Source organism: Paroedura picta, chromosome 12 (genome assembly GCF_049243985.1).
Source record: "Paroedura picta isolate Pp20150507F chromosome 12, Ppicta_v3.0, whole genome shotgun sequence".
NCBI classification, from domain to species: domain Eukaryota; kingdom Metazoa; phylum Chordata; class Lepidosauria; order Squamata; family Gekkonidae; genus Paroedura; species Paroedura picta.
The window spans coordinates 7,669,508-7,695,618 of NC_135380.1; the positions used below are offsets into that span (position 1 = coordinate 7,669,508).

At 47.9% G+C, this 26,111-nt stretch overlaps 1 protein-coding gene and 1 long non-coding RNA gene across 9 annotated transcripts in view; one reads left to right on the forward strand and one right to left on the reverse strand.

Annotated features, from left to right (window-relative positions):
• The window catches only part of LOC143821347 (protein CEPU-1-like), a 761,945-nt gene that overhangs the window by 119,850 nt on the left and 615,984 nt on the right, over window positions 1-26,111 (reverse strand). For all 7 annotated transcript variants that reach the window (XM_077305210.1, XM_077305209.1, XM_077305207.1 and 4 more), the window contains exon 3: window positions 23,978-24,210. In XM_077305210.1, coding sequence (XP_077161325.1) covers window positions 23,978-24,210 — 233 coding nt within the window. The remainder of the gene's footprint in view (window positions 1-23,977; window positions 24,211-26,111) is intronic.
• LOC143821348 (uncharacterized) lies at window positions 14,030-22,072 on the forward strand. Of its 2 annotated transcripts, XR_013225774.1 has the most exons (4): window positions 14,030-14,159; window positions 14,591-14,653; window positions 18,010-18,148; window positions 21,551-22,072. It is a non-coding gene; the product is annotated as an uncharacterized LOC143821348 (long non-coding RNA). The 2 variants fall into 2 exon arrangements; XR_013225775.1 differs by lacking the exon at window positions 14,591-14,653 and having other exon boundaries at window positions 14,043-14,159.

A 26,111-nucleotide genomic window follows, 5' to 3' on the forward strand; every position in this document is an offset into this window, starting at 1 on the left:
TGGCTCTCCAGCCTCTGTTTAAAAACTTCCTTGCATGGCTATTTACCCCAAAGAAAACATGTGTGTACAATACCGCACAATCTATCTTTTTTCCTGTGGGGCAAATGCCAGCGCTTCGAGAGGGGCAATAATGACATGGGTGGGGGGCTTAAGTACCCTTTCCCCCACCATAGTCCCAATCCAAATTTAGTATGGATAATATTTTCAAAGCGGATTTTGGGGGCGTCACTTGTGACAAGAATGGACAGCTAACCTACCGAGCAAACTTCTACATTTCTAACACATGATATTCTGGGTTTCCAAAACCCAGCTCTGTGCTAGTCCTGCACACTCTTGTTTATACTATTGCCTTCAGCTAACACCTTGTGCTTAAATTGCACAGGGGGCAGGAATTATATGCCTGATTTTGCTGCTCTACATTGGGAGTGTCTGAGCATGTGGAGCAGCAAAACTGACAGCAGAACTCTATCCCAGCTCAGCTTTCATGCAAGGAAACTTGGGGGAGGGGGAGAAGCCCATTCCACCCCCTGTGGCACTATCCCAAGTCAGTCTGCTTTCCTTTTTTCTCTTCTTAAAGGAGCAATTCCCGACAACTGCTATGCAGTTGCAGGGAAGACAAGAAAACAAGTATAAGTGAGTGCAAGAAGTGTAATGTGTAGTTCAGCTTGATCTTCCAGTGTGGGGATATTAAAAAATAATGTGCAGTGGTTAAGAGAGGCAGCTTCTCATCTGGCAATCCCGGTTTGATGCCTCCATGTGCACCCAGCTGGATGATCTAGAGCAGGGGTAGTCAAACTGCGGCCCTCCAGATGTCCATGAACTACAATTCCCAGAAGCCCCTGCCAGCATTCGCTGGCAGGGGCTTCTGGGAATTGTAGTTCATGGACATCTGGAGGGCCGCAGTTTGACTACCCCTGATCTAGAGCTCATCACAGCACTGCTAGAGCTATTCTGAGCGAGCAGTCTTGTCAGAGCTCTCTCTGCCCCACCTCCCTGATAGAGTGTCTGTTGTGGGGACAGGAAAGAAGGCGATTGTAAGCTGCTTGGAGACTCCTTCAGGCAGTGAAAAGTGGGGTATTGAAACTAATTCTTCCTCTTCTTCTCCTGCCTGGAAGCATGCCATTCTTTTGGAGCACAATCAGTCACTCTGCTATGCATGAGACACCCTCTTTTTAAAGATCTGTCCTGATGTGCTATACAACACAATACGCAATATGGGGCCGAAAGCCTGCCCTGAACTGGATGGCCTGGGCTGCCTGAGTTTGTCAGCTCTCCGAAGCTAAGCATGGTCAGCCCTGGGTAGCACCTGGATGGGAGACCAACATGGAAGTCCAGGGTCACAGAGGCAGGGAATGGCAAACCACCCCTGTGCCTCTCTCGCCTTGAGAGCCCTACAGGATTGCCATAAGTGAGCGGTGACTGCATGGCACTTCCCACCACACCCAAGGCCTGCCACTTTCTCAGTGTCCAGTACTTTGCAGTGTGACAAAGAACAGGAGTGCAATAAAATCTGAGAAGCCTTCCTCACCCCGGGCCCTCAGCCCGCAGAGAAGACAAATAGCTTGTGCGTTGGGGAAAAAGAAGGCATCAAACTGCTGTGGCTCCCCAGGCAGAGTGAACCTTCTCTCCTCTGAACTTCCCTGGCCTGTGACATGCATGTCATATATCCTTCTTCAGATCCCCTTGCCCTCAGAGATCAAGCAGACACGACCAGAAACCTTATCCACAGCCCTGCCGCATCACCAGCCCCTCCTCAAACATCTGTCACTGGCCAGGTATTTTATTTCCTAGGGCTTGTGTGGCACAATTCATGTTGCTGCTATTTGTCTCAAGGTCCTATTGGTATTGAACTGTATTTTATGTTGGCTTTCTCCATTTGGGCCTCTCCCCCCTCCATTTGCTGCTTTCCAAGATGTGTCTAAGTTTAATAGCACACGTCGGAGCTTCTAAAGAAACAAAACATGCTATACATTTTCTAAAGCAAGGTTTCCAAAACTTTCCAGGGCACCCGGAAGTACTTCCTGTGGGGCGCACCATGCTTTTCAGAAAGCTGAGCTGGGCCCCTTTATGGCAGGGCTTGTTTTTCGTGGCCTTCATTCAAAGGGAATGGGTTTCCGTGGCTAGATAGCAATCAACAACAAGCATGTGCTGGCAGGGGATTGTGGGAAATGTATTCCTTGGACATCTGGAAAGGCATAGTTGGGCCACCCCTGCACTAGAAGATCAGGAGGATCAATAAGGCTTTCCTTTTCCTCACAAAGTACATCTGGCTTACCCTCCTGCAACAGGTATTTTGGGTTTGGGTCACCCTCCATTTGGGGTTTTTGCTCATTCTACTGTTGCAGCCATTTTGTGATAGAGCTACCTGCTCCATAAGTGATTACAGGTTCAGAATCATACAGAGCTGGAAGAGACCACAAAGGGCCATCCAGTCAAACCCCCTACCTTCTCAAGGACTTAAAAACACACAGTCCTGATAGGTGTTCATCCTATCTCCTCCCCAAAAACTTCCAATTAAGGAGACTCCAGCACCCTCCAAAGCAGCATATTTTATCTACAAACAGCCCACACCGTCAAAAATGCTTTCTAATGTTTAATGAGAACCTCCTTTCCTGGAATTTGTATCCACCGCTCCAAGTCTTTGTCTCTAAAGCAAGAAAGTTGTCCCCCTCTTCCCCACGTCTACCTTTTACAAAGTTAAGCACCGTTCTCCTCTCACCCCTTACTCTCCTCTTCTCCAAGCTACACATACCCAACTCTCTCAGCCTCTCCTCGTAAGGCACAGATTCCAACCCCCCTACCATCCTAGTCATCTTTCCCTGAAAACATTCCAACTTGTCAATATTCAAAAAAGATTGGGGACCCTTTCAGAAGAAATACATCACAATGAGCAGCTTTGCAGTAAATGCAGTACCCCTGGTTAAAAACTGGCCAGGGAGAGTCAGTCAGGAAAGGGATTCAACTGTTGAAGCGGGAAAGGGATTCAACTGTTGACTCTCCACTTGGCCATGATAGGAGCGATGCCCAAGCAGCTTCTCCAAGGCTGCTGCTCCAGGTGTCTCCCAACAATGCGTTGACACCTATAGCGCCATACGGCAAGCCTCTCTCCCTGGCGCAAAACTATAATTGTACCCTTATTGTTTTATCATTGCAATTTGACATTTTATCAATTTTTATTGCAAATTGCCCGGAGTAAAACACTTTCCGAAAGGTAGGCAATAAATGCCACTACCAGTAAGTATAAAATGAGCAAATACTTTTCCCCCTCTCTTTTTTTAAATGCACTAACACCTCCCTTGGTTTGTCAACCGTTAACTTCTATCCGTTGTGACATCTCCTCGGCGTCTGCTCTTGGCCGTTTAGGGAAAAGCCTATTCCGGCCTCCTTCTTACTATTGATTCCTCTAATCATTATGAAGATTGTTTACACCAAGTTTCCCTTTTGTTTTATCCCCCTTCCTTTTTTTCCCTCACCCCCCCAAATACGAGGTTTATAAATCATTATTGTTTTCACTCGGTTTCTGTACTTTTTAATTAAGTTACTTCCCATGTTTTTATCTAGTTCATTTGTCTCTGTTCCTCTTATCCATCCTTTTCTTCTTCTCCTCTCTCGACTCCTTCCCCCTTCCTCCCCAAGGCAGCCTTGGGTGTGAAATTATCCATTTCCATCCAGCTAACGATCACTTTGAATTTTTAAATGTTATTAAATTGGATCACACTGTGGTCACTGAGCTATAGTCATCTTGCTGAGATATTTACTTGCAGTATTGAAAATGAAATTGGATTGAAGGCCGGGAGACGGGGAAAAGAGGTCGAGGGAAAGGCGGGCTGCGCTGGCCATGGTGCTGAAACTCAAGAGACTCCCTCGAGATTGTCGCAGCGAGCAAGTTCAAAGGAACATCTCATGTCAAGCCATGCACGTATTGTAATATCTTTAATAAATCAATTACTTTTTGGCAGGGAAGTGTCACAGCATCTCAAATCCTCGTAATCGCTTCGCCGTTGCTGTGTTTTAAATGCCGAAAAGCCCCAGAAGCAGGCGAGGAAGGAAAGAAGGAAAGGAAAGGAGAAAACAAGAAGCGAGATTCAACTCTTGGGCCTGGAAGAGGCAATGATGAAGCAGCCGTGGGGGGAAAAAAATCCTTCTCTCTGGAGCGCAATTACATTTTCCATCCTGACCAAACCCATCAGTGACCTGTGAACTGGAAAGATCTTTCCCCTCTTGTTTTTGCTTTCTAATTCCTCTTTTGATGCGAGGCAGAAATCACAACACGCACAGAGTTTTACGTGGGCCTTCAAAACCCAACTCCCTCCCTCCGCTTGCTCTATAAGCTGTGCAGATTGCATTTGCTAAAGAGGTCCCTAGACTCTGTAGCCAGCTTTCAGAGCTGGGCCTTCTGCGACACATGCACCTCAGAATAAAAGGCAGGACACTCCCGAGTGCACACTGAGTGCCACCCTCCCACTTACACTAAGTCCACAACTAAAGCTTCAGCTAAAGGCTTTTAAGTGCTAGATTATTGCCTGGAGAAAGGACTGAGCCTCAGCTCTGCTGGTAATGTATGCCTTCTGAACAGGAAGCATCACAACCAATGGATTTTATCTCCAGGAAGAACAGACGCCACGGAGGGCCCTAGAATGCCCCATACTTACTTCCTATTGTGTGTTTCACATCTGATTCAGAAATTATAATTTTTCTCTGCTGAAATAAGGTGCCCTGGAACTGGGGCGAGCCCTTAATACTTCATACCAGAATCTTCAACGTGTTGGTGTGGAAGGAATCTGAAGCTTGTTTTCTACAGGGCATAATGGCAAGATCTTCCATCTGAATTGTCTCTTAAGAAATTGAATCTTTCAAATTACAAGGCACTGCAAGAAACATAAGAGTCCTTCCTTCCCTCCCTCCCACCCTCCCTCTCCCCGTCCCTCCTTCCCTTCATCTCCTTCCTTCCTTCCTTCCTTCCTTCCTTCCTTCCTTCCTTCCTTCCTTCCTTCCTTCCTTCCTTCCTTCCTGCCTGCCTGCCTGCCTGCCTGCCTGCCTGCCTGCCTGCCTGCTCTCCGCATCCTTCCCTCCACAAGCACAGCCATAATTTGAACACAAACAGGAATGAAGCTTTTCAAAAAGTAATGAAGTCAGTGCTGGAACCACAGCAAGGGAGATTTTAATGCTGGGCTCAGAGACTCTGGCAAGGCCATCAGTTATGCAACCCTGCAGCCGAAGGAGCAAAATATTGTCTTTTAGACAGGTTCTGCCACAGGAAGAAGACGAATACTTCAAAGGGGGAGGGAGGTCCATTCTTAAAGCCCCTGAGCCAAGTCGAAGCAAGAACAAAGCAAGAGCCACTACCCAGATCAGGCAGTTAAAACTTGCCAAAGAAATGAGGGCTCTGTGGAGACAGGGCAAGTGGTGAGTTCACACAAGAGCCCCAGAGCAATTCCAAGCACAGAAGGAGAGTGCAAAGTCTGGTGAGCTCAGCAATCAGCAAGCAGCTTTCTTCCATCTTTTCTGGTCAAGAAATTGTTGCTGCAATTGGAAAACAGACACAACCATCTCCAATTGTCTGAAAAAGGGAGAGTTCCTACAGGCAATCAGCAACTACCCAGCAGTCCAGCACCTGGGCTTTGAACCAGGCTAGCATTTGCACAAACTCAAGGATTTCCACCTCTGCAGCACAACAACTCCCAGAGCAGCCTGAGATGACCCCCAAAACCTGCTCCTGGAAGACCCTCAGGAACTTCAAGGGAAGTATTTCGAGTTGGACGAACGCTGTCCTCTGGAAATGGAGAAATCCTTCTACCAGTGGAAACGCAAGTCTGGATTCTGTCCATACTCAGTCAAGGAACAATGGAGCACTGCAAAGTTTTACGGATGTTTTTGCTGTGATTTTATGACATGATGCATGTGAAACATGTGTCGTGAACTGTCCCGATACTGCTTGCAGGGAGAGGTGGCCAATAAAACCAATAAACAAGTAACAAAAAAAAGGTTATATGGATATAAACCTGCCGCCAGACATTATAAGCATTTTACACAGGAGAATTAGAAATATTATAATGCATGTGTTTTAATAAAGGTTAAAAACCCTACAAGGCCTCCAGATCAGCCTCACATGGACAATCCGTACAACCACAAATACAAGGACGAGTGGTTAGCGGGTGAGCTGAGTTTCATGCCCAGGGCTTCCAGCACACAGGCCCGGATCCTAACCACTGTGCCCCATCCCCAAACAGTGGTGCCCCTTGATGTCACAACAGACTTGTGCTTTCAGTTGAGTAGACCTGTGTTCCCAAACTCATATCTGCTGAGCTCATGGGGAAGGGAACAGAAGTAGACTTCCAGTGCAATCCCAAGAGCCCATTCCTGGGAGTAAGACCCACTGAATAAAATGGGGCTTGCCCTTGAGTAGACAGAATTAGGCTTGCTCCCTTCTGGGGGAGGAGCAGTGGGTGTCTTAACACTGTGGAAACCTGCAGCTTCTCTCCTGCAAAGGCCCTCCCCCTTGTTCATCCAAGCCTTACTTCTGGTTTCTCCTCCTGGCTGGAGATTTAAAAACCCATGGAAAAATAAGCTGGAGAAATGGGAAGGTGCAGGACAAAACTGATGGGTGTCTGCCTGCCAAATTCTCCCTTTGCTGCCCCTCCCCACTCAAGCTATGCAATTGGGAATATGCAACTGGAGTTCCTTCTTTTTCACTTGTAATATTTAGACCCACCTTCAGGTTTGTGGGTCTTTGGAGGGTCAGGTCCCACCTGCAGGCCCCCTCTGGCCCAAAGGACCTCCAATGCAAAGAATCCTTGCATTTTCACCAGCATCAAAACCCATTAGCAAGCCATCCCTCCCATCTCTTCCCCCTCCCCAGCGCCGCTTCCTTTATTACTTTAATCTCTGGCCATGCACTCAGCTTGGCTCCCAAAACATGTTCAGGCACCTGGTTTCCTGGCAGTACCGGGCGCTGGCACCAGCAGCCCACATGCGGCTGGAAAGGGAGAGCGATCAAAGCCCAGCCGGGAGAGGTCAGCTCAATCCACCTTGACTATCGCCCACTTGCCAGCCTCCGTGTGTTCAAACTCTCCTGCCTTCCAGCCAACGGCAGGCACAGATCCAGACTATTGGTAGGTTCTTGCGGGAGCTGTGCTTTTCGGGAGAGATGCATGGGCTCCTTTCAGGGAAGGGGTGGGGATCGAAAAAGGACAGCTGAGACTGGGGCAGCCCGCAAACAGCCTTCGAAAGAACAGAAATTCCCACAGGCTATTTCTCAGAGTTGGCGTTTGAGGCAGAACAGGCTCTCAGATGTCTCCAGAAGTGACTGTGAGAATCCATCCTTAAATGCCCAAATGGAACGCTGGCCCAGAGATCTTTATGCCAGTTTACATGTTGAAGTGGACACACACTGAATCTGGGCACAGGGATACACTTGACTTCACTTAATTGATGTCGAAGAAGGAGAGTTGGTTTTTATCCCTTGCTTTTCACTGACCAAAGGAGTCTCAAAGCAGCTTACAATCGCCTTCCCTTCCTCTCCCCACAACAAACACCCTGTGAGGGAGGTGGGGCTGAGAGAGCCCTGATGTTATTGCTCAGTCAGAAGAGGGCTGTCACTGGCCCAAGGTCACCCAGCTGGCTGCATGTGGGGGAGGAACGGGGAATCAAATCCACCTTGCCAGATTAGAAGGTGCCATTTTTAATCCCTGAACCAGGCTAGCTCTCAAGCAATGTATCAAGTTATTCTCATGTTTTATTCAGCACTAGGGATGCTGAGATCAGTCCCCTGAAGAAAATGCCTGCTTTGGAGGGTGGTCCCTATGACAGTTCACACCACCAATGTCCCACTCCCAAATCTCCAGGTGTTTCCCTGATTTACGGTACATATAAGCCCCATGTAAGAAATTAGAGCAAATGCCAGGTCTGATTCCCCAATCCTCCAGCTGGGTGACCTAGAGCTAGTCACAGTTCTCTTAGAGCTGTTCTTGCAAAGCAGTTCTTTTAGAGCTCCCTCAGCCCCACCTCCCCCACAGGGTATCTGTGATGGAGAGAGGAAGGGAAGGGTGTTTGTAAGCCATTTTACTTTATTTCATTTTCATTGATTTATATAACGCCCTATCCAGGAGGCCGTGTCAGGGTGGGGTACAACAGAAATTTGATAAAGAAGTTTAAAGCTATATATAAAAATTTAAGCTTAGAATTAATTTTAAAAGTCATGGGCGCAAAGAGGTCACAATCAGTCGTGGGGTTTCATCCCACAGAGCTGGCAAAGATCCGGAGCTTGTTCCATTCCATGTTGGCAGCTGGTAGGTGGGTGGGTGAGGCCATGGAATAGGTGAAAGTGGGGTATAAAAAAGCCAGCTCTTCTACTCTCCCCTTCTGTGCATGGGGTCCCACCCAACAAAGCCAGGGAGACACAGAAAAGCTCACCCAGCGTCAGATCCCGCTTTGTGCAGGAGCATTATAAGGTTCTCTTCCCCTTGCCAAAGAACTCAGACTTTTAAAAAAAGAAGAAGAAATAACCCGATCTAAAGATCAGCAAGGACAAGAGGGATGAGGGAGAGAAGAGCAGGATTAAAGTAAAAGATCAGAATTTATGCTTGAGACTTAAGGTTTAATAATGCAACAGAAAATCAATATTTAATAAAGCAAATGATGGGGGGGGGGGGGACAGCGAACGGCAGACAAGGCTGCGGCACTGTTTTCAAACACGTCACTCCCCGAGGAGGCCGACTTGGCAGCGCCGATCCGATGCCAGACGGTCGTGAAAAGCTGGCACACGGCAGGAATCGGGGCTCTCGTTGATTCCAGTTTCTGGTATCCAGAGGTCTTTTTTTAAGCAGCAAAGCACAGGCGACGAATGGCCACGAAGTCGAGGGATCCAGACACTGTAGCAGGGGCAGTCAAACGGCGGCCCTCCAGATGTCCATGGACTACAATTCCCATGAGCCCCTGCCAGCGAACGCTGGCAGGGGCTCATGGGAATTGTAGTCCATGGACATCTGGAGGGCCGCCGTTTGACTACCCTTGCTGTAAAGGGACAAGGGCAACCCAGAGATTCGCGGTGCACGAGGACAGCCAGCCAGGGCTGGAAAGTCACAGCAGGCACTGCTGGAGCTCTGAGCATGGGCCAGATGGAGACCCACAGGCCACTGGTGAGGGTCATGATGTTTCGTTTTGTTTCTTTTTATGGAGTCACTGGCTTGGAAGGGCACCCGTGGCCACCTAGCCCAGCTCTTTGTTCAAGAGCTGCAACGTCGGCCTGCTCAGTCCCGACCTTAGCATGCCTCAAGCAGATGGAGCTCGGTGGGTTTTTTTTTTGGGTGGGGAGGTGTCTAGGAGCGGGACAATCAGGAGTGGTTTATCCTAGTAGCCTACATGGCACATGCTACAGGCCTCATAGTTCCATAGGCCCCATGGTGAGGGGGTCTTCACCCTGCGATTCTTAGGGGTGAGGGTTTCATATCTGAGCAGCTTGTGGACCACAAGAGCAAAAAGAGGGCAATACAGCAGCTCTGTTAGTAGCTGAACATGTGCATCGCTCGTTGAGCGTGCATGTAGACCCCAAGTGTGAAAATCCCCTTAGATAATGGGACATTGTGCTTGTGGGTCCCTCCAAGAATCTGAGAAGTTTTTCTACTTAGTGAAACTATCAGTTGCTTCCAGACATCCAACTATCCCTCGGGGGGGGGGGGGGGGGAGACGACCCGCAGTTATTGGTGCAGCACAATTAACTGCAGCAGCTGTGCTCTGCTAAGGCCCTGCGTGTTCTTAAACCAGCTTGAGAACCATCTTACAAAAGAATTGTCAGCACTGGCTGCGGAAATTCCTGGAATTTGGAGGGTGGTGTCTGGGAAGGATGGAGTTTGCCAAAAAAAGAGAGAACTCAGTGGGGATATGATTCTGTAGAATCTGACCTCTGAGGCTCCCATGTCTTCCAGGGGAACTGGTCTCTGTCGTCTGCCCTGTCTGCCCCAACTAACAGCAGCTCCCTGGAGGCTTGGGCAGAAACCTGAGCCCCTTCACAATGGAACTATGGGGGGCCAGATCTGGCACCTCCCATTGGTGCAAAGATGCTCCATCAATGCATGCTGCCTCCCCCCCACACACACACACAGGATGTGCTGGCAGGTACAGAAGGGGAGGGGGAAGCGATCTCTGCTCAGTGAAGTTTAATAAAGAAGAGCCATCTCTCTCAGATGCTGGGGAGAGATTAGCAGCAGCAACTACTCCCTCCCCTGGAGGCTGCGGCAAACTGCATTTGACAAGAACGGATGCGACTCGGATCTGGCAGCCGTCTCCCCGGCCGCTCTTGGCACAGCCTCCCGCATCCCAGGGGTCTGCTGCGTGTGACAAAGTGTATTATGCCGGCGCAAGGGGGGGAATTCAGCAGTCTATTACTAAGGGAGTTCCTCGCACGGCAAAAGTGACAGAGCCTAGCAGGAGAGACGACTCCAGGCACTAGCGCTGGTGGAATGCTCCCGGTGCTCGGCTTTTAAAACACTGACATTAATCCAGCTGTATGAATTTGGGGCCTGGTTCATATGTGCATGTCTATCCCCTTGTGACCGTGGGAGGCCATGACAGCTCACATGCAATAATGGATCCTCATACATAGAATCATAGAATCACAGAATCCTAGAGTTGGAAGGGACCTCATGGGTCATCTAGCCCAACCCCCTGCACTATGCAGGACACTCACATCCCAATCGCTCATCCACTGTCACCTGCCACCCCCTTGAGCCTTCACAGAATCAGAATCATGTCACTCACTTCACCACAGAACTTCGGTCTCCCTTGACACATCCTCCTTGTCAGAGGTATTGGCTCACAGATGCTGGTGGTGGTTCAAATACAGAATAACCAAGTAATCTGTATATGTTAGTAGAGCCTTTCTCAACTTTTTCAGCCTTGAGAATACCCTGAAACATTCTTCAGCCTTTGAGAAACACCACAAGGGGTACAACAGTGCAGAATATGGTTGGGAAGCAGAGCTGTGGATACGCCCCCCTGGGGCCCCTCCCCTTCCCACCCCATGCAGACCCATCATTGGACATTTAAGTCCATTGAACCACTTTTGAAGGAAGAATAGCTGAATTCGACCCAGTATATTCGGAGGGGGGATGTCGCCTCTTATAACACACAAAAAAATGTGGGAATTTGCCTGTGGGCTTTCAAATCAGAGACCCCCACTGACTTGAGATTTGACGGTGGACCCTGTACAATGGAACGCCTTCCTTGGCAGTTGGCTGCCGTGAGATTGGCTTGAAGTTCCCCCCAAAATAATAACCAGCAGGATCTCAGTGGGTGGCCATGGAAGTTTTTAATTTCTTTTCTTGGCAGAGGTTCACCTAAGCAGGATCGCACACGCCCAGCACGGGTGGATGAGCACTTACCGCAATTGAGGCCGACCCCTTGCTTGACCCTTGACCAAGTCCCTGTTCCACTTGGGCGACCCGCATCTTCCGCCGGGCGGTCGTAATCTTTGCCCAAACCACAGCAGGGCTGAGAGGATTAATTATCTAATATCTCGCAAGGCCCTTTGAAAATGGAAAGTGCAAAGTGTGATGACTAATTAGCAATTACCTAGCCTGAGGTTGGGAAAGGAGGAGGCAGATTAAAGGAAAACCTGCATGTCAGCTGCCCATCTTGTGACGTTTGTAACCTGGGATCCTGATAAGGGCTGCCTTTGATCTGGCAAAGGTTACATTTCTCGGGCCCATCATGGGAGATGATTTATTTATTTGTTTGTTTGTTTGTTTAGATTTCTATACCGCCCATTTCTTTGCAGCTCTGGGCAGTTTACACTGAACATTATATAACTTACATGGAATGATAGACTGTAACATCAACAACTTTCAAATAAGGCATCAAAAGATTACAAAACCACATTTATAATATATAAATAACAATGAACTGTAACATTGCAGGGTTGGTTCTTTCAGTCATGGAGGTAGTGGGGGCTCAGCAGGTGTTCTGAGTCGGTCGGCCTCAAGCAAATGCCTGGCGGAAGAGCTCCTTTTTGCAGGCCCTGCGGAACTGTTTAAGCTCCGTCAGGGCCCTGATCTCCTCCGGGAGCTCGTTCCACCAGGTGGGGGCCAGGACCAAGAAGGCTCTGGCCCTGGTTGAGGACTGACACGTTTCTCTGGGGATGATGGTCGGAAGGAATGCAAGGGAGTATCACAGCCTTTTCCAACTTTTTTACCATTGAGAAACCCCTGTCTTCCACAGCCTGCCCCCCCCCCAGCTCCACCCTGCAACCACTCGCTCAAAAGGGCATGCAGCCTGAGCAGGTACTCATAACCCATGAAGACAAGAGCCTGAATGTGCTGGCAGTGGCAGCTTTATTTCCCTGATGTGCATGGCGGACAGATGCGAATGAAAGTCAAAGCGATGCCATTCAAGCTTGCCTCTGCCCCACTGCCGCAGGGGAACAGTCTCCAAAGAGATTCTTAAATGGGGTGATAGAGGTGGCAGTGTTTCAAATGAACGCATGCTAAGTGATACGATACGATACGATAACATTTATTGTATGTAGCCAAAGGCCATTACAAAACACAATTAAAACAATATGGCACAAATATAAACAAATAAAACAATATTTCTCCAATATTGTGTACCTAAAAATGTAAACATGGACTACTAAGTTACAATAAAAGAGATAAAATGGTGTATCAAGGTGGAGGCTCCTGTAAAAATGCATTAGCTCGAATCTTCCTGGCAGCCAGAGCAAAAAGTGCCACCCTATAAGAGATATAGGGGTCGACATCTGATAACAGATAGGTGACTTTGTTAAAATCAGAAATAGGGTGAGAGTTTGGTAATAGCTTGGCAAGGAATTTGCCCCTGGGTTCGGAGTACAGGGGACAAGCCAAGACATAGTGGGGCAGGTCCTCCACAGATGGATTTCCACATATGCACAGGCGTTGGGCTGTGGGTATTCGGAGATATCGCCCAGAGAGCATGGCTGATGGCATCATTTCAAACCGCAAAGATGTTAGGGCCATTCTAAGATTACGTGTCGTTATATTTACTAAATATGATGCTCTGGAATGGTCTTTTTTAATTGTTTTTTAGCATGCTAAGTGGCTCCGTGACAATCATGGCTTTGCAGATGAGAGCTGTGAACGGCACATCAGGTAATCTCATGGCAGGATGTTTTCTATGCAGGGGTTGGGTGAAGAGGACAAGGCAGGGAGGGAAATTTGGGGGGTTTCAAGCCAGGCCAAATCGGATATGAATGTGGAAACCTAGTTCTTATTTCGTTTAATTCATTTGTATCCTGCCTTTCTCCCCAATGGGGGCCCAAAGCAGTTTACATTGTTCTCCCTTCCTCCATTTTGCCCTCACAACAACCCTGCGAGGAAGGTCAGGCTGAGAGAGTGGGACTGCCCCAAGGGCACCCATTTGGCTTCCGTGGCACGAGTAGGGATTCGAACCTGGTTCTCTCTGATCCCAGGCCAACGCTTTCAATGACGACATCACACTGGACCTCAAAAGGCCAGAAACAGGCCCCGATCAGGGTGAATGAACATAGTTGTCAACCTCCAGGTGAGGTCTGGAGATCTCCCAGACTAGATGACCCAGGAGGTCCCTTCCAACTCTATTATTCTATGATTCTACCTTGTGGGGAGAGGAAGGGTAGGCAACAGTAAGCTGCTTTGAAATTCTTTCAGGGAGTACAAAGAAGGGTCCAAAACCCAGATCTTCTTCCATCTCAGGTATTTCCCAATCTGGAGATGGCAACCCTAGACTTCTCTCTCCCCAGAGCGAGGGTTCTAAAACAACGTTCCTCACCAGCAGCTGAAAACATCCTTCTAAAATGTCTCTCTGCCCATCCCAATGAGCCAAACCATCTGAATGTAGCCAAAAGAAAATGCAGAAACCCCCAGCTCAGAGCTTACAAAGAAACAGCAAGACAGCCAGGTGGGAGGGGAGGGGGAGGACAGGGGACAAAAGTCCCTCCCATCTACAGAGCACATCCCTTTGGTCAGGGAAAGCCCTCCCAGTTGTGCAACCCCTGGCTGGCCCATTGTTGCCATCGCTGCTTCCTGCAAGATGGCGGCCTCCCTCCCGGTTGTTTCTGCATCTGCATCGTTGTGTTTTAGCAACTGGGGGGAAAGACATCAGAAGCGTCTTTTCACCTGAGCCGCACAGCTGTGCTACGGAGCAGACAGGTAATTAACTATCAAACAATGGCCAGGATTTAGAGATTAACTCGGAGCACAGAAGGAGTGGGAAAACTCATTTGAACCAAACAAAAGGGGAGGGGGCGATTAGTTGCTTCGGCCACAAAAGAAAGAGCCAGATAGGGGCAGGGAAACTGATAAGAAGCCAGAAAGCACTATTGATGGGGGGGGGGGGGATTCCTCCCTTTCCCCACTTCTTCAGTGAGAATTCCACCATTCTCTATCATGCAAATTCTCGTGTCTAAGTGAGATTAAACACCAGCAGGCACACAGCCCCTGGCAAAGCCCATTTCCAGGTGGAAGATAAGGCCAACTTTCCTTAATGCATCTTCCAGGGCATGGAGAATGCCCCCCCCCCCCCGCCGCACCACCCTGCAAATACAAATATGCCCTTTGTCTCCTCTGACTCTTTAACAAAGAATCCGGTTGACCCTGTGAGCAGCCAACCTTGCAGAACTGAAAATGGAGAAAGAATTGTTCAGGTAAGGGGGAGAAAACAGCAGAAGGGAGAAGGAAGAGGCGACACAGAGGGCACCTTGTGAAACTCCAATTCCTGTGCTTCATGCCCATCCCTATTCAGGTGCTCAAATTGTGTAGCTCTTGCTGCCGGCAGAGAGGAGCGGAACTTGCCCACTGCCCCAGGATCCCCATCCACACAGAGGCACATGATTTATTTATTCATTTATTTGATTTCTATGCCGCCCTTCCATAAGGCACATGATGTGCTGTACATGCGTCAGCTTTGTATGCACAAAGGGGGGAAAGAAGCAGGTTTCCCAATAGGCCCGCCCATGTTGTGACATGAAGTGGTCCCCTCCAGGTTGTGCATGCAGACATCTAGGGGTGGGGACATGAGCACGTTCCACTCGGAAGCATTTCACAGTGCGGAGGGGCCCTGGCTCAGTTGGTAGAGCATCTGCCTGGCATGCAGACTCCCAGGTTCCAACCCTGGCATCCCCAGTGGAAAAGGTTCAGGCAGGAGGTGATGTGGAAAACTTCTGTCTAAGAGTGGACAGTACTAACCTTGAAAGGTCAATGGTCTCACTCAGTTTCGTGTGTGTAAAACCGTTTCTGGTCCCATCACTGGCCTTTGACAATCGCACGGAACATGAGGGACAGTTTGGTGCAGTGGTTAGGAGTGCAGACTTCTAATCTGGTGAGCCGGGATTGATTCCCTGCTCCCCCACATGCAGCCAGCTGAGTGACCTTGGGCTCACCACAGAACAGATAAAGCTGTTCTGACAGAGCAGGAATATCAGGGCTCTCTCAGCCTCACCCACCTCACAGGGGGTCTATTGTGGGGAGAGAAAAGGAAAGGTGACCATAAGCTGCTTTGAGAATTCTTCGGGTAGAGAAAAGATGCATATAAGAAACTTTTCTTTCTTTCTTTCTTTCTTTCTTTCTTTCTTTCTTTCTTTCTTTCTTTCTTTCTTTCTTTCTTTCTTTCTTTCTTTCTTTCTTTCTTTCTTTCTTTCTTTCTGGCACTCTGACAAACCTGCTCACTTTCTTCTCTCCATGTAGGGACCACTCCACTTTATGTAGGGAGCACTCTACTTTTTTCGGCTCCCACTTTATGCAATGGGGCTGACTCTTGGGAAAGTGCTGTGAGTGTTTTACCCGAGTGGAAAGAAAGAGGCGAATTTGTGCCATGCAATAATACTACAGTGGTCTCATGTTCAGGCTCTTCTGAAGGGTCCATCCATCACTGGTGCTCAAAGGAGCACATGAAGGATGTTGTCAGGAGGGGAAGATCTTCCTGCCCTCCAAAGCTGGGCCTGGAGACACCATCAATGGCCCCAGGGCACAATTTAATTGCTTGTCCAGGGCCCCCTCTGTGACTACCTCCCCTTATATCTCGTTTTCCAGGACTTTGCCTGAAGGCTCTTCCTTATTAGCAAGAGGCCATGGAGCTATATTGAACGTTTCATATTACGTTCAGCTTCTCTGCTTTGGTTGCAGGCATCCGGTCCCATCACTGGCCTTTGACAATCGCACAGAACATGATGAAAGCAATTTCCATGCGGACAGGTGGTTAACCTCGGCAATGGAGTCCTTTGCCCATTAAAAAAAAATTACAAGCAATTCTGGTATGAAAGAGGCTCACTTACAGGCATCAGCCTTGGGAAGGAACAAGATTCTTACAACCAAATTTGAGTCCAACGGCACCTTTAAGACCAACAAAGATTTATTCAAAGAATTAGCTTTGGTGTGCAGGCACACTTACAAAGCAGAGTTGGGGCATGTTTTGAATAAGGAAATGGGGAAGGGGAGTCGGTTAGCTGACAGGGCCGAGTCATGTTCGGGATGAACCCAAGTTTCTTCGTAATTTTTGTCACAGTCTTTGTTACTGCAGTTTAGCCTTTTAGAACAAGAATTGGTTTTTATATCCCGCTTCTCCCTGCCCGAAGGAGTTTCAAAGCGCTTACAATCACCTTCCCTCCCTCTCTCAACCCTGTGAGGTAGGTGGGGCTGAGAAAGCTTTGTGATCGTAGCACTATCAGGGCTGTGACTAGCCAAGGCTAGTCAGCACCCAGCTGGCTGCATGTGGAGGAGCAGGGGATCCCACCCGGCTCACCAGATTAGAAGCCATCACTCTTAACCACTACACCAAGCTGGATCTCATATTTATTTTTGTGTGCCATTGGTGTGTACGCTGCATTTATATGCCATTTTAAATGCTGTGAACAAAGTAGGATTTAAAATGTGCTGATTTTCACTGCCCTTGATCTGGATGACTCAGGCCAGCCTGATCTTGTCAAACCTTGGCCTTGGTTAATGCTTGGATGGGGGATGAACAAGGAAATCCATGGTTGCTACACAGGGGCAGGCAATGGTGAACTACCTCTGTTTCATCTCTGGGTTTGAATTCTAGTCTTAGAATGTCTGCACAGGATTGAAGTATTACAGTTATCGGGTGATACGAACATATCCCGCCCCCCCCCAAAAAAAGACCAATCATGGACCTGGAGGGGATGGGAAGGGGAGGAGTCCGATTGGGCATGTCCACAGCTATGCTCCCCTACCCTATTTTGCATGACCATGCCACTTTTGGAGTTTCTTGAAGCCTAAAGAATGTTTCAGGAGTTTCTCAATGCTAAAAAAGTTGAGAAAGGATGTCCTAGAGGGGCTAACAACAAGTCATAGAGGCTGTTCTCTAAAAGGCGTGAAGGGGCAGATGCAACCTATACTGTGACTTATTTGTCAAGGTGAGCAGTAACCACTTTCACAGCCCAGAACATGACGATGACTGGGTTAGAATACTTCTCCAGCAGCTAGAGGAAAACCCCTTAAAAGTCAACCAGAAGGAACCAAAACCCAGTGCAGGGTTAGTCAGACTGCAGCCCCCCAGATGTCCATGGACTACAATTCCCATGAGCAGGGGCTCATGGGAATTGTAGTCCATGGACATCTGGAGGGCCGCAGTTTGACTAACCCTGACCCAGTGTGTCTAATACTTATTGCCTCAAGCTTTTTCAAAATGATGCTGCAATGTGATTGACTTCTACTACTTCTACTACTGCTCTCTGATACTGTAGGGTTGCAAGCTCTTGGTTGAGATATGCCTTAAGATTCTGGAAGTGGAGCTGGGATTGGGCAGGGAGGGACCTCCATAGGGTATGATGCTATTTTCTCCAGTGGAATTGCTCTCTTTAGTCTGGTAGATGAGCTATAATTCCAGGGGATCCCTAGGTCCCTTCTGGGGACTGACATCCCTGGCAGGCTTCGTTCATGACTGGTGTTTCTCCGAATTGCTTCCCCCGCTGCTTGTACTCATTCATTTTGGTTCCTACTTTCATGATATTACTCTCTCTTCAGCAGTTGTTGTGCTCTGTATCAGTTAGGTTTTGTTATCGGGCTGCCTCCTCCAGGGATCCTGGTGTCCAAAAGTTGCTCTGAAGATTCATCGGCAAGTTTTGCCTTGTAATATTTTCATCCGTTCTGCCTGGTGACTCAAAGCGTGTCGGAATCTGATACAGGTACATCTGCATTCCTTCTTGTTTCATCCATCACTGGATCAAGAGCTCTTTACTACCTTATTGGTGATTTCTTCTACAGTAGGCAATTGAAAATGCTCTCTTAGAATTGCTTTGTTCATGTCTCTGGGGTCCATATACATTCGTTATCTGATCTTTTCCAGAACTGCACACAACAGCTATTGTGTTAACTCTTTCTATAGGCCTTTCTGCCTTTATTCCTATCTTCAGCCTTCTTTTCCCATATGACTGTGCTCCGTTTGCATTTTATTCTTTGGTGTCGCTGGTACTTTTCAGTGTGGTACATACAGTTTGATTTTGATTTTCTTTTTATAACTGAATATTAACTAGCTTGAGAGTCATTGTGGTGGAGTGGTTATGGTGCTGGACTAGAGGCCCAGGTTCAAATTCCTTCTCTGCCACAGAAGCTTGCTTGTGACCTGGGGTCAGTCATGCATTTACAGCTTAACCTATTTTACAGCATTGCTTTGAAGCTAAGAATAGAAGAAGAAGAAGAAGAAGAAGAAGAAGAGTTGGTTTGTATATACTGCTTTACACTGCCCAAAGGAGTCTCAAAGCAACTTAAAATCACCTTCCCTTCCTCTCCCCACAACAGACACCCTGTGAGGTGGGTGATGCTGAGAGAGCCCTCAATAGGATAGAATGGAGGGATGGGGGCACCGAATTCGGGAGCCCCTGGAAGCCGGCCCTGTGCACCAATCCTTTTGAAAGGGGTCAGGGAAGAGCCTCTCAGAGCTACCCTGAAATTTTGGAGGCTGTACCTCAAACCCCCACTCCTCCTGACCCCTGGAAAGGCCAAAAAACCACAATTCCCATTTTAGTCAAAGGAGGAAGGGGATTGGCTGCCTGGCTTGATTGACAGGCAGAACAGTCTTGCCCGTAAAGTGTGTTGCTCTCTTCGGTCATTTCAAGCAGTTAGGCGGAGTGTAAGAAGCGTGAAAAGGTGGCAGACTGCGGCGAGACAGCAATAAGGTGAGGAATGGCCGGAGGCACGATAATCTTTAGTGCTTCGCCACTCAGCTGGCGTAACGCTATTTTTAGCGATGTGCAGAAATGCCCACTGTTCTCCAGACCAGCTGGCATCCCCACATGACATATTCCTGAGGGTACATTGCACCTCTATGTGCCCTGTTAAGTTCAGGTTTGCCTTGAAACACATGCCTGGTGTATTTTGTTTGTTTTAAGTCAACACAGTTTTTCTTTAAAGTTCACATAGTGTTCAAAATTCAAATTAGCTGCAATCCAGGCCGTGAAACCTTATGCAGAGTGGCTCCTGCTTATGCTCACGGAACCTGCTGCTAGACCTATTACACTTGGCCATCAAAATCTACCGTTCCTTGGAATTCCAGCTGAACTGTATTTACCCGTTCAATTCAGATCACATTTGCCAGCCACTTGCAGTCTTTTCTTGGACACTGCTCCTTGAATGCTGAAGTTGTTCACTTTGCACTGCTTTGATTTTTCTCTCTCTCTTTCACAACCTGCGCATCAGCTCGTGTCCTCACTTAAAATGCACCATTTTCTGATCAATAAGGACAAGGTGTGCCTTCACGGAGTTTAGAAATTCTGTGACTGTCGATTTCTGCATGTTTCTGCTGGTGTTCACATGCCTCTGTGTGGATTGTTTTCTCTCTCGCTTTATGCTTTTCAGCCAAAAGATTCCACATGTCATTTTCGGCATTCATAGAGTCATAGAGTTGGAAGGGACCTCATAGGTCATCTAGTCCAACCCCCTACACTATGCAACCCTATTGGCTCATCCACTGTAACCTGCCACCCATGAACACATGGAGCTGCCTGCCTTATATAGGTCTGTCAAAGTATTGTCTACCCAGATTGGCAGCAGCTCTCCAGGGTCTCAGGCAGAAATGTTTCGAACCACCTGCTTCCTTCCTCAATCTTTTGGCAACAATGCCTGAGATGCATGGGTGCATGGGTTTTCTGTTAATTCTCTGGCTTCCTTTATTTGAAAAATCAAGCACACAAAAGCTTCTACCCAGAATTAAACTTAGTTAGTCTGAAAGCTGCCAGCGGACTCGAAAGCCTTGCTTTATCAACACTTTAAGAGTCCTTCCTTGTGTTACAAAGCCAGTTTTCTCTTGCACAGCCGTTTCTGTTGTCCTCCGTAAATCCTGGAAGCATGGCAGTATTAAACCGTTCTCTTCCAGCCACCATGGTGTTCTTATGGTTCGGGTGGTAGACAAGGACCGAAGGGGAAGTGGGTTCAAATCCCCACTTCATGTGAAACTTTGCCTGTGGCCGTGAACAAGTCCTCCTCTCCCAGCTTCTCCAACCTCAGAGGTCAATGATAGAACACCTAGACGCCAGTAGCACTTTAGGGACCAGCACGTTTTTTGGGGGGAAAGCTGTTGGGAGGATTTGATGAAAAGAGCTCTCTAAAGCTTATTACCCCCCTCCCCCAAATCTTGGTGGTCCCTAAGGTGCCTCTGGATTCAAATCTAGCCGTTCAACCTCAAAGGGTTGTTGGGATTAGAAACTGGAAGAGGGTGGAACCATTTATGCTGCCCTGACCTCTTTCTTTAGAAGGGTAAGATAAAAACACACTAAATAATCTCACTCTCTGCCTTTCATGCCATATGCTGTGATCTTTATTACGTGTTTCATACTATCCCCCAGACCTGCAAATCAGTTGCACAGGACTCTCTGGTTTTCCCTTGACTCTTGGATCTGGTGTGCCATTCATTCATATTTAACACTTCTGAGTGCCCGGCTCGCTTCAGATTTATGAATCAAAAGCTCTCTTCCTTCTCCGCCACCTGAAGAAACGCTGACTCAAGTCTCTCCCTTCCTTATCGTCTCGTGCCACTCAAATCTTTGTCCCCCATTCTCTTCCCCATTTCCTTAATGACGCATCTGTCCTGGGGAGCTGGAGCTGTTCTGCCATTCGCTTTACTCTTTTTCCATTCATTTTTCTCATCAGATACCCCAAAATAATACGCTCTTCCATTGCCACTGTAAACAGATGTATCTGCAGCATCAACAGAGAGTTCATGGCTGAGCAGCGGTTTCCTGCCTCACTTCAGCCACCCTGCACATTGCCTTCCCCATTCATTTCTAGGTAACACCTAGACAACACCTACCCACACTTTTCCTCTTATATCTCCACAATAAAAAAGGACTCTGCATATACTTTTTAGGAAGAATCTGAAAACTGGGAGTTCAGAGGGAATAGCAAATCTCAGCAGTAGATGTTATCATACCAGAGCAATCACTCCCCCCCCCCCGTGCCTTCAGAAAGCCCTCTAGCAGGTCTACAATAGGAAAATGGTGCTGATATAACTCTGCAAGTCGGCACCTTCTCATCCAAGTAGTGTGCAAATGCACCTGGACTAGGTTCTTTCTTTCTTTCTTTTTTTAAAGCAGGAGAAAACCTGAAAAGTGACTACTGCTTTTCTGGGGGCCCAGGCTGTTGAAGCATAAGTGAATGCAACACACTGTAAGAGGAGAAACCTTCAGCGATAACATGGGAGAGGGGAATTTTATGGAACAGAACAGGAAGTGATTCTTAGCAAGAGAAAACAGTGCTGCCGGACATAAAATCTCTGTTTTCATCCACTACTGGAGGGTATACATAAAATTATTTTGCATCCATCATAATAAGCTGCACATTCAGGTTTATTTATTGTTGATAGCCACAGGCCATTGCAGTCTTAATGTAATAAGTGTGTGTGTGTGTGTGTGTATAAAAACAATAATAACAGAAATTAAAGGGGTGGATAAGAAACTGCATCGTGCTGCTTCAGGCTGCATTGCAACTCAGAGACAGAAGCAATTTACCAACCGAGCCTTTTTCATATGTAAAAAAATATACTTTTCTAGATCCTACAAGGTTCTGAATACTCCGAACACCAATTAACTTCAAAGACCCGTGAAACAGTGACCAGGAGTTTGGATGACAGGGTGGAAGCTACCTTTAAAGAACAATGTGGTGCTAAGCTTTCATGGGCAGAAATGATTTGCTCCCTTCCGGAACCCCGATATTTTGCTTTAACATCAAACACGCACGCCCCCAGAAAATGTGTAGGATTGATTTTAAATAGCAGAGGTTATCAAGAAGGTTTGTTAGGAAACCAGGCACAAATGTAAAGATGGATCCGATATCATTAAGCCTCCTCAACTATCTGAGAGCAGTTTCAATATTGTGTGTGTGTGTGCAGGTGTGTGTTTGTCTCTCTGTGTGTATGTGTATGCAATCACCTTTGATTTAAGAAATGTGGACGGGTAATGAGAGTTTGCAAGACAAACAGAATGACCAGGCTAATACTGCATGCCCCCTGCCCCCATCTCATTTTTAATCTTTTGTATTTTTTGGTTGTTGCACAGGTAATGGAGAGATCGTGAGGGGTGGGGGGGGGAGTCTAGCTCTATTTAGTTTTCTTGATTGCTTTCAGGGGAAGAAAAAAGAAGAGAAAAAGAGCCTCGGAATTTTTTGGGCCCTGTATTCATTAGTCTGTCAATAAGGCTCCGGCCCGACATATCGACAGCGGATTAGCTCACACCGGCTTGGTGTACAAGACCAATGCCTTTCTTAACCCAGCTTGTTTCCAAATCAATACCCCCATCAGCATTCGAAAATTAGACCTAGATGAGATTCCAATAGTCAAGCTGGTGTGTCAGTCTAGGAGAGCTTCCAGCCAACTCCGAGCGAGACGGCTGATGGCAAAGGGATTAGAATTTTGTGTCTCCCCCCCATGCGCATCCCCCCCCCCGCATTAATCCTGGCTCAGCAGTCTATTGCGGTTCAAGGACTGTCACATTTCACCCATGTCACGGTGCCGCTCACAGGCTCCTTTGGCAGCTGTGGGAAGTGCCACTGATTGTGTGCATATATCAAGAGTTCATAAACAAGGTTCAGATGAGTGTGTGTGTGTGTGTGTGTGTGTGTGTGTGTGTGTGTGTGTGTGTGTGTGTGTGTATGTGAGGGAGGGTGGGCAATTCTGGGTTGGATCTAGAATTGTCAACCTGTGGGTGGGGCCTGAAGATCAACTAGAATTACAAACCGTCTACTCATTCTTGATTCTTGAAGGCTTGTGCACTGAGAATTTTGTTGCCTTCTAAGTTGCTACCGGATCAGAATCTAAATGATGTTCAAACTACAGAGATCAGGTCCTGTGGAGCAAATGGTAGCTTGGTGGGGATGGACCTTACTCAAGTCTGTTCCTTCCTCAACCCCTACCCTCAAATCTCCAGGTATTTGCCAACCCAGAGTTGGCCACCCAAATTGCTTTCCCCCTAAAACTTCCACAGCTGGAAGGCTTTCCGGTTGCGGAAGGGTGATCTCCCCCGGCTTCAGTCCCAATTGCTGCCTGAAACGCAGGCCCTTCCAGTGGCACAGGAAGTGACATCATTGCCTCCATGGTGACATCACTGCATTGCCGGCAAGAGCACCCATTGCCTTGGCGAGTGTCCCAACATTTGTTAGCCTCGTGCTGGCAACCTGAGAAGAGCTATGGAGTGGAAGAAGCCACGTAGCGGCAGGACAAGCCATCCAATTGGGAAACCATGCTGTGCTTGGATGGTGAAGAAAGTAAGAAAGGCTTGTGGGCTTTGGCCAGGGGAGCCGAAGAGGCACCGGTTTGTTCTACTGAGACTTTAAGAACTGTGCAGAAGGGAGAGCTCTGAGCGGGATAACAAAGGCCAAATCACGATTGGTGGGAAGGCAGAACGGCCCAGGTTCATTCCAAACCAAATCCATCAATTGCTCTTCAGCAGGTGACCAGACGCATCCACCACACTAAGCCTCAGGGCCCCATCTGCTTCCCCGCCCCCCCCCACACCCCGGTGCCTTACCTTGCACTATGAGATGGACCCGTAACGTTTTGGGGTGATTGTCTGTTTGAACAGAGCAGGTGTAGGGCCCCTCGTCGTACACGTCCACGTCCTTGATCTGGATGACATACTGGGTCTGGGTGTTGGTGACCAGCTCCACTCGGGGGTCCAGGCACCACTTGTCATTGCCCGCAAAAAGGATGCTGCTGCGATTGAGCCAGGCCACGCGGGTTACCCGATTGTCTACGAGGCACCTGTGTTCACAGGGAGACAAACAAGGGAAGGGGGCAGAGATGGTCACCATCAGCAAAAACACACACACAAAAAGCGGTTCTTTTATGCCCAGGGCATTATTTCTGGCTTCTTGCCTCCTCTCTTTCCCCCTCTCCCCCCTCCTTTTTTTTTTTTTTAGCTCTGCTGCAAGCAGCAGGGTCTTTTTGGGAAGCCAGAGCACCTTGCTTCTCCCAGGAGGGAGACATCAGCACTTTTTACCTGGTTCCCAGGGTCGCCCGCCAGGTGGCTGGCTCCCTCTCAAACGGTAGCCTTGACCCTCAGATCTATTCTGGAGGTTTTCCAAAGGGAAAAATATTGGTTAGCTCAGCATTACGCAGATTCAAGCTCTTGCGAAGCGACTCCCTTCGGCACCCAGGAAATATTTTCAAACAGGATCTCCTCGCTTCCCCTGGTCATCCCGAAACCTCCAGTCGCTTAAATTTTACAAGCACAGGCCTGGACAGCATCCAGATCTAAATTCTTTGAAAGTTTATGAAAGTTTCCTTGAACTTTGGCACTTCTTCATTGCAAAACGTGAGTCAGAGTTGCAAAGTTGTTACCTGTTGATCCAACATTATCCCTCTTTGGCAGCATTTCTCAGGATAGCCTGTCACTATGTACTTGATATGACTATGGAATCCTTAACTCACTCAGCTGCCCTCACCTGGGGTAGCCCAGGCTAGTCCAATCTCCCCAGGTCTTGGAAGCTAAGCAGGGGCAGCCCAGGTTGATATCTGGATGGGAGACCACCACTACTACGCAGAGGCAGGGAATGGCAAACCACCTCTAAGTGCCTCTGGTGTTGAGAACCTAACAGAGTTGCCGCAGAGGCAAACTACCTCTGAATATCTGTTACATGGAAAACACTAAACGTTTGCCATAGTATTTGCCATAAGTCAGCTACAATTCATCTGTTCTTTCTGCCATCCCCTCTCCGGCCTGAGTCTAACATTCCTAACCACAACATCATACTGGCTCTCCCACTCCCAGTAGATCAGAGAAGGGAGGGAGAAAAAAAAACACCTTTCTTTCATTTGGTCAAAAACAGAGTTGGCTTGCCCAGACACTGAACAATTTTGGGTTGACAATATCACATTATGTGTCCTGAACACAGCACGCTAAGGAGGTAATCCTGTCTTGCAGAATATTATACTTAAGCAACATGGTTTTGCCCAGGGCTTGGCCATAAATGTGCGGCAATGCTACTGAAGAGCATTCAGGGTAACACGTGTCCCCGTTAAGTACAAATTTAGCAATGGTATTCCTATTATCCTCCTCATCAACCACATTCTATCCCTTCGCTTTCTTTAGCAAAATAGGCTTCTGTCTTGCCTTCCTTCCCCAGCATTCTGCTTCGATCCTACCTTTCAGGCAGGTGGAATCAATCCCAAATCCAACCACGCACAATGCGCCCATAAAATCCGATGGAAACAACAAGCAGGCCTCTACATCATCTGCCTCGCCGGCGCTTTTATATTTCCGCACCGCTCCAAAGCCCTCAAATTGGGATGATGAATTTGAATGCAGGATTTGGGGCGAAGACTGGAAATCGCCACAAAACTTCAGAAGCCCGTAAATAATCCCGCCCCTTTTCTCGGCGTTTTGGACCCCCCGCATTGGCTTCCCGTCATTTGCATAGCCATCCCTTTGCAATCTCATTTCACGAGCCGCTTGCCTTCCCCGTCTTGGCTTCCTTGCCTGCCCTTGGCTCCGAATTTCGGAAGGCGCGCTTAAACGCAAGTGTCGGGAGCTCTCGCCTTGACACCAAAACCACCCCGCAGGCTGAGATAGGTCTTGTTTTAAAACATGCTTCGTATTTAACGACCCTTATAACTCAGCAGAAGAGCTTTGTTAAAAGGCCAATGATGGGCGATAATGTCCA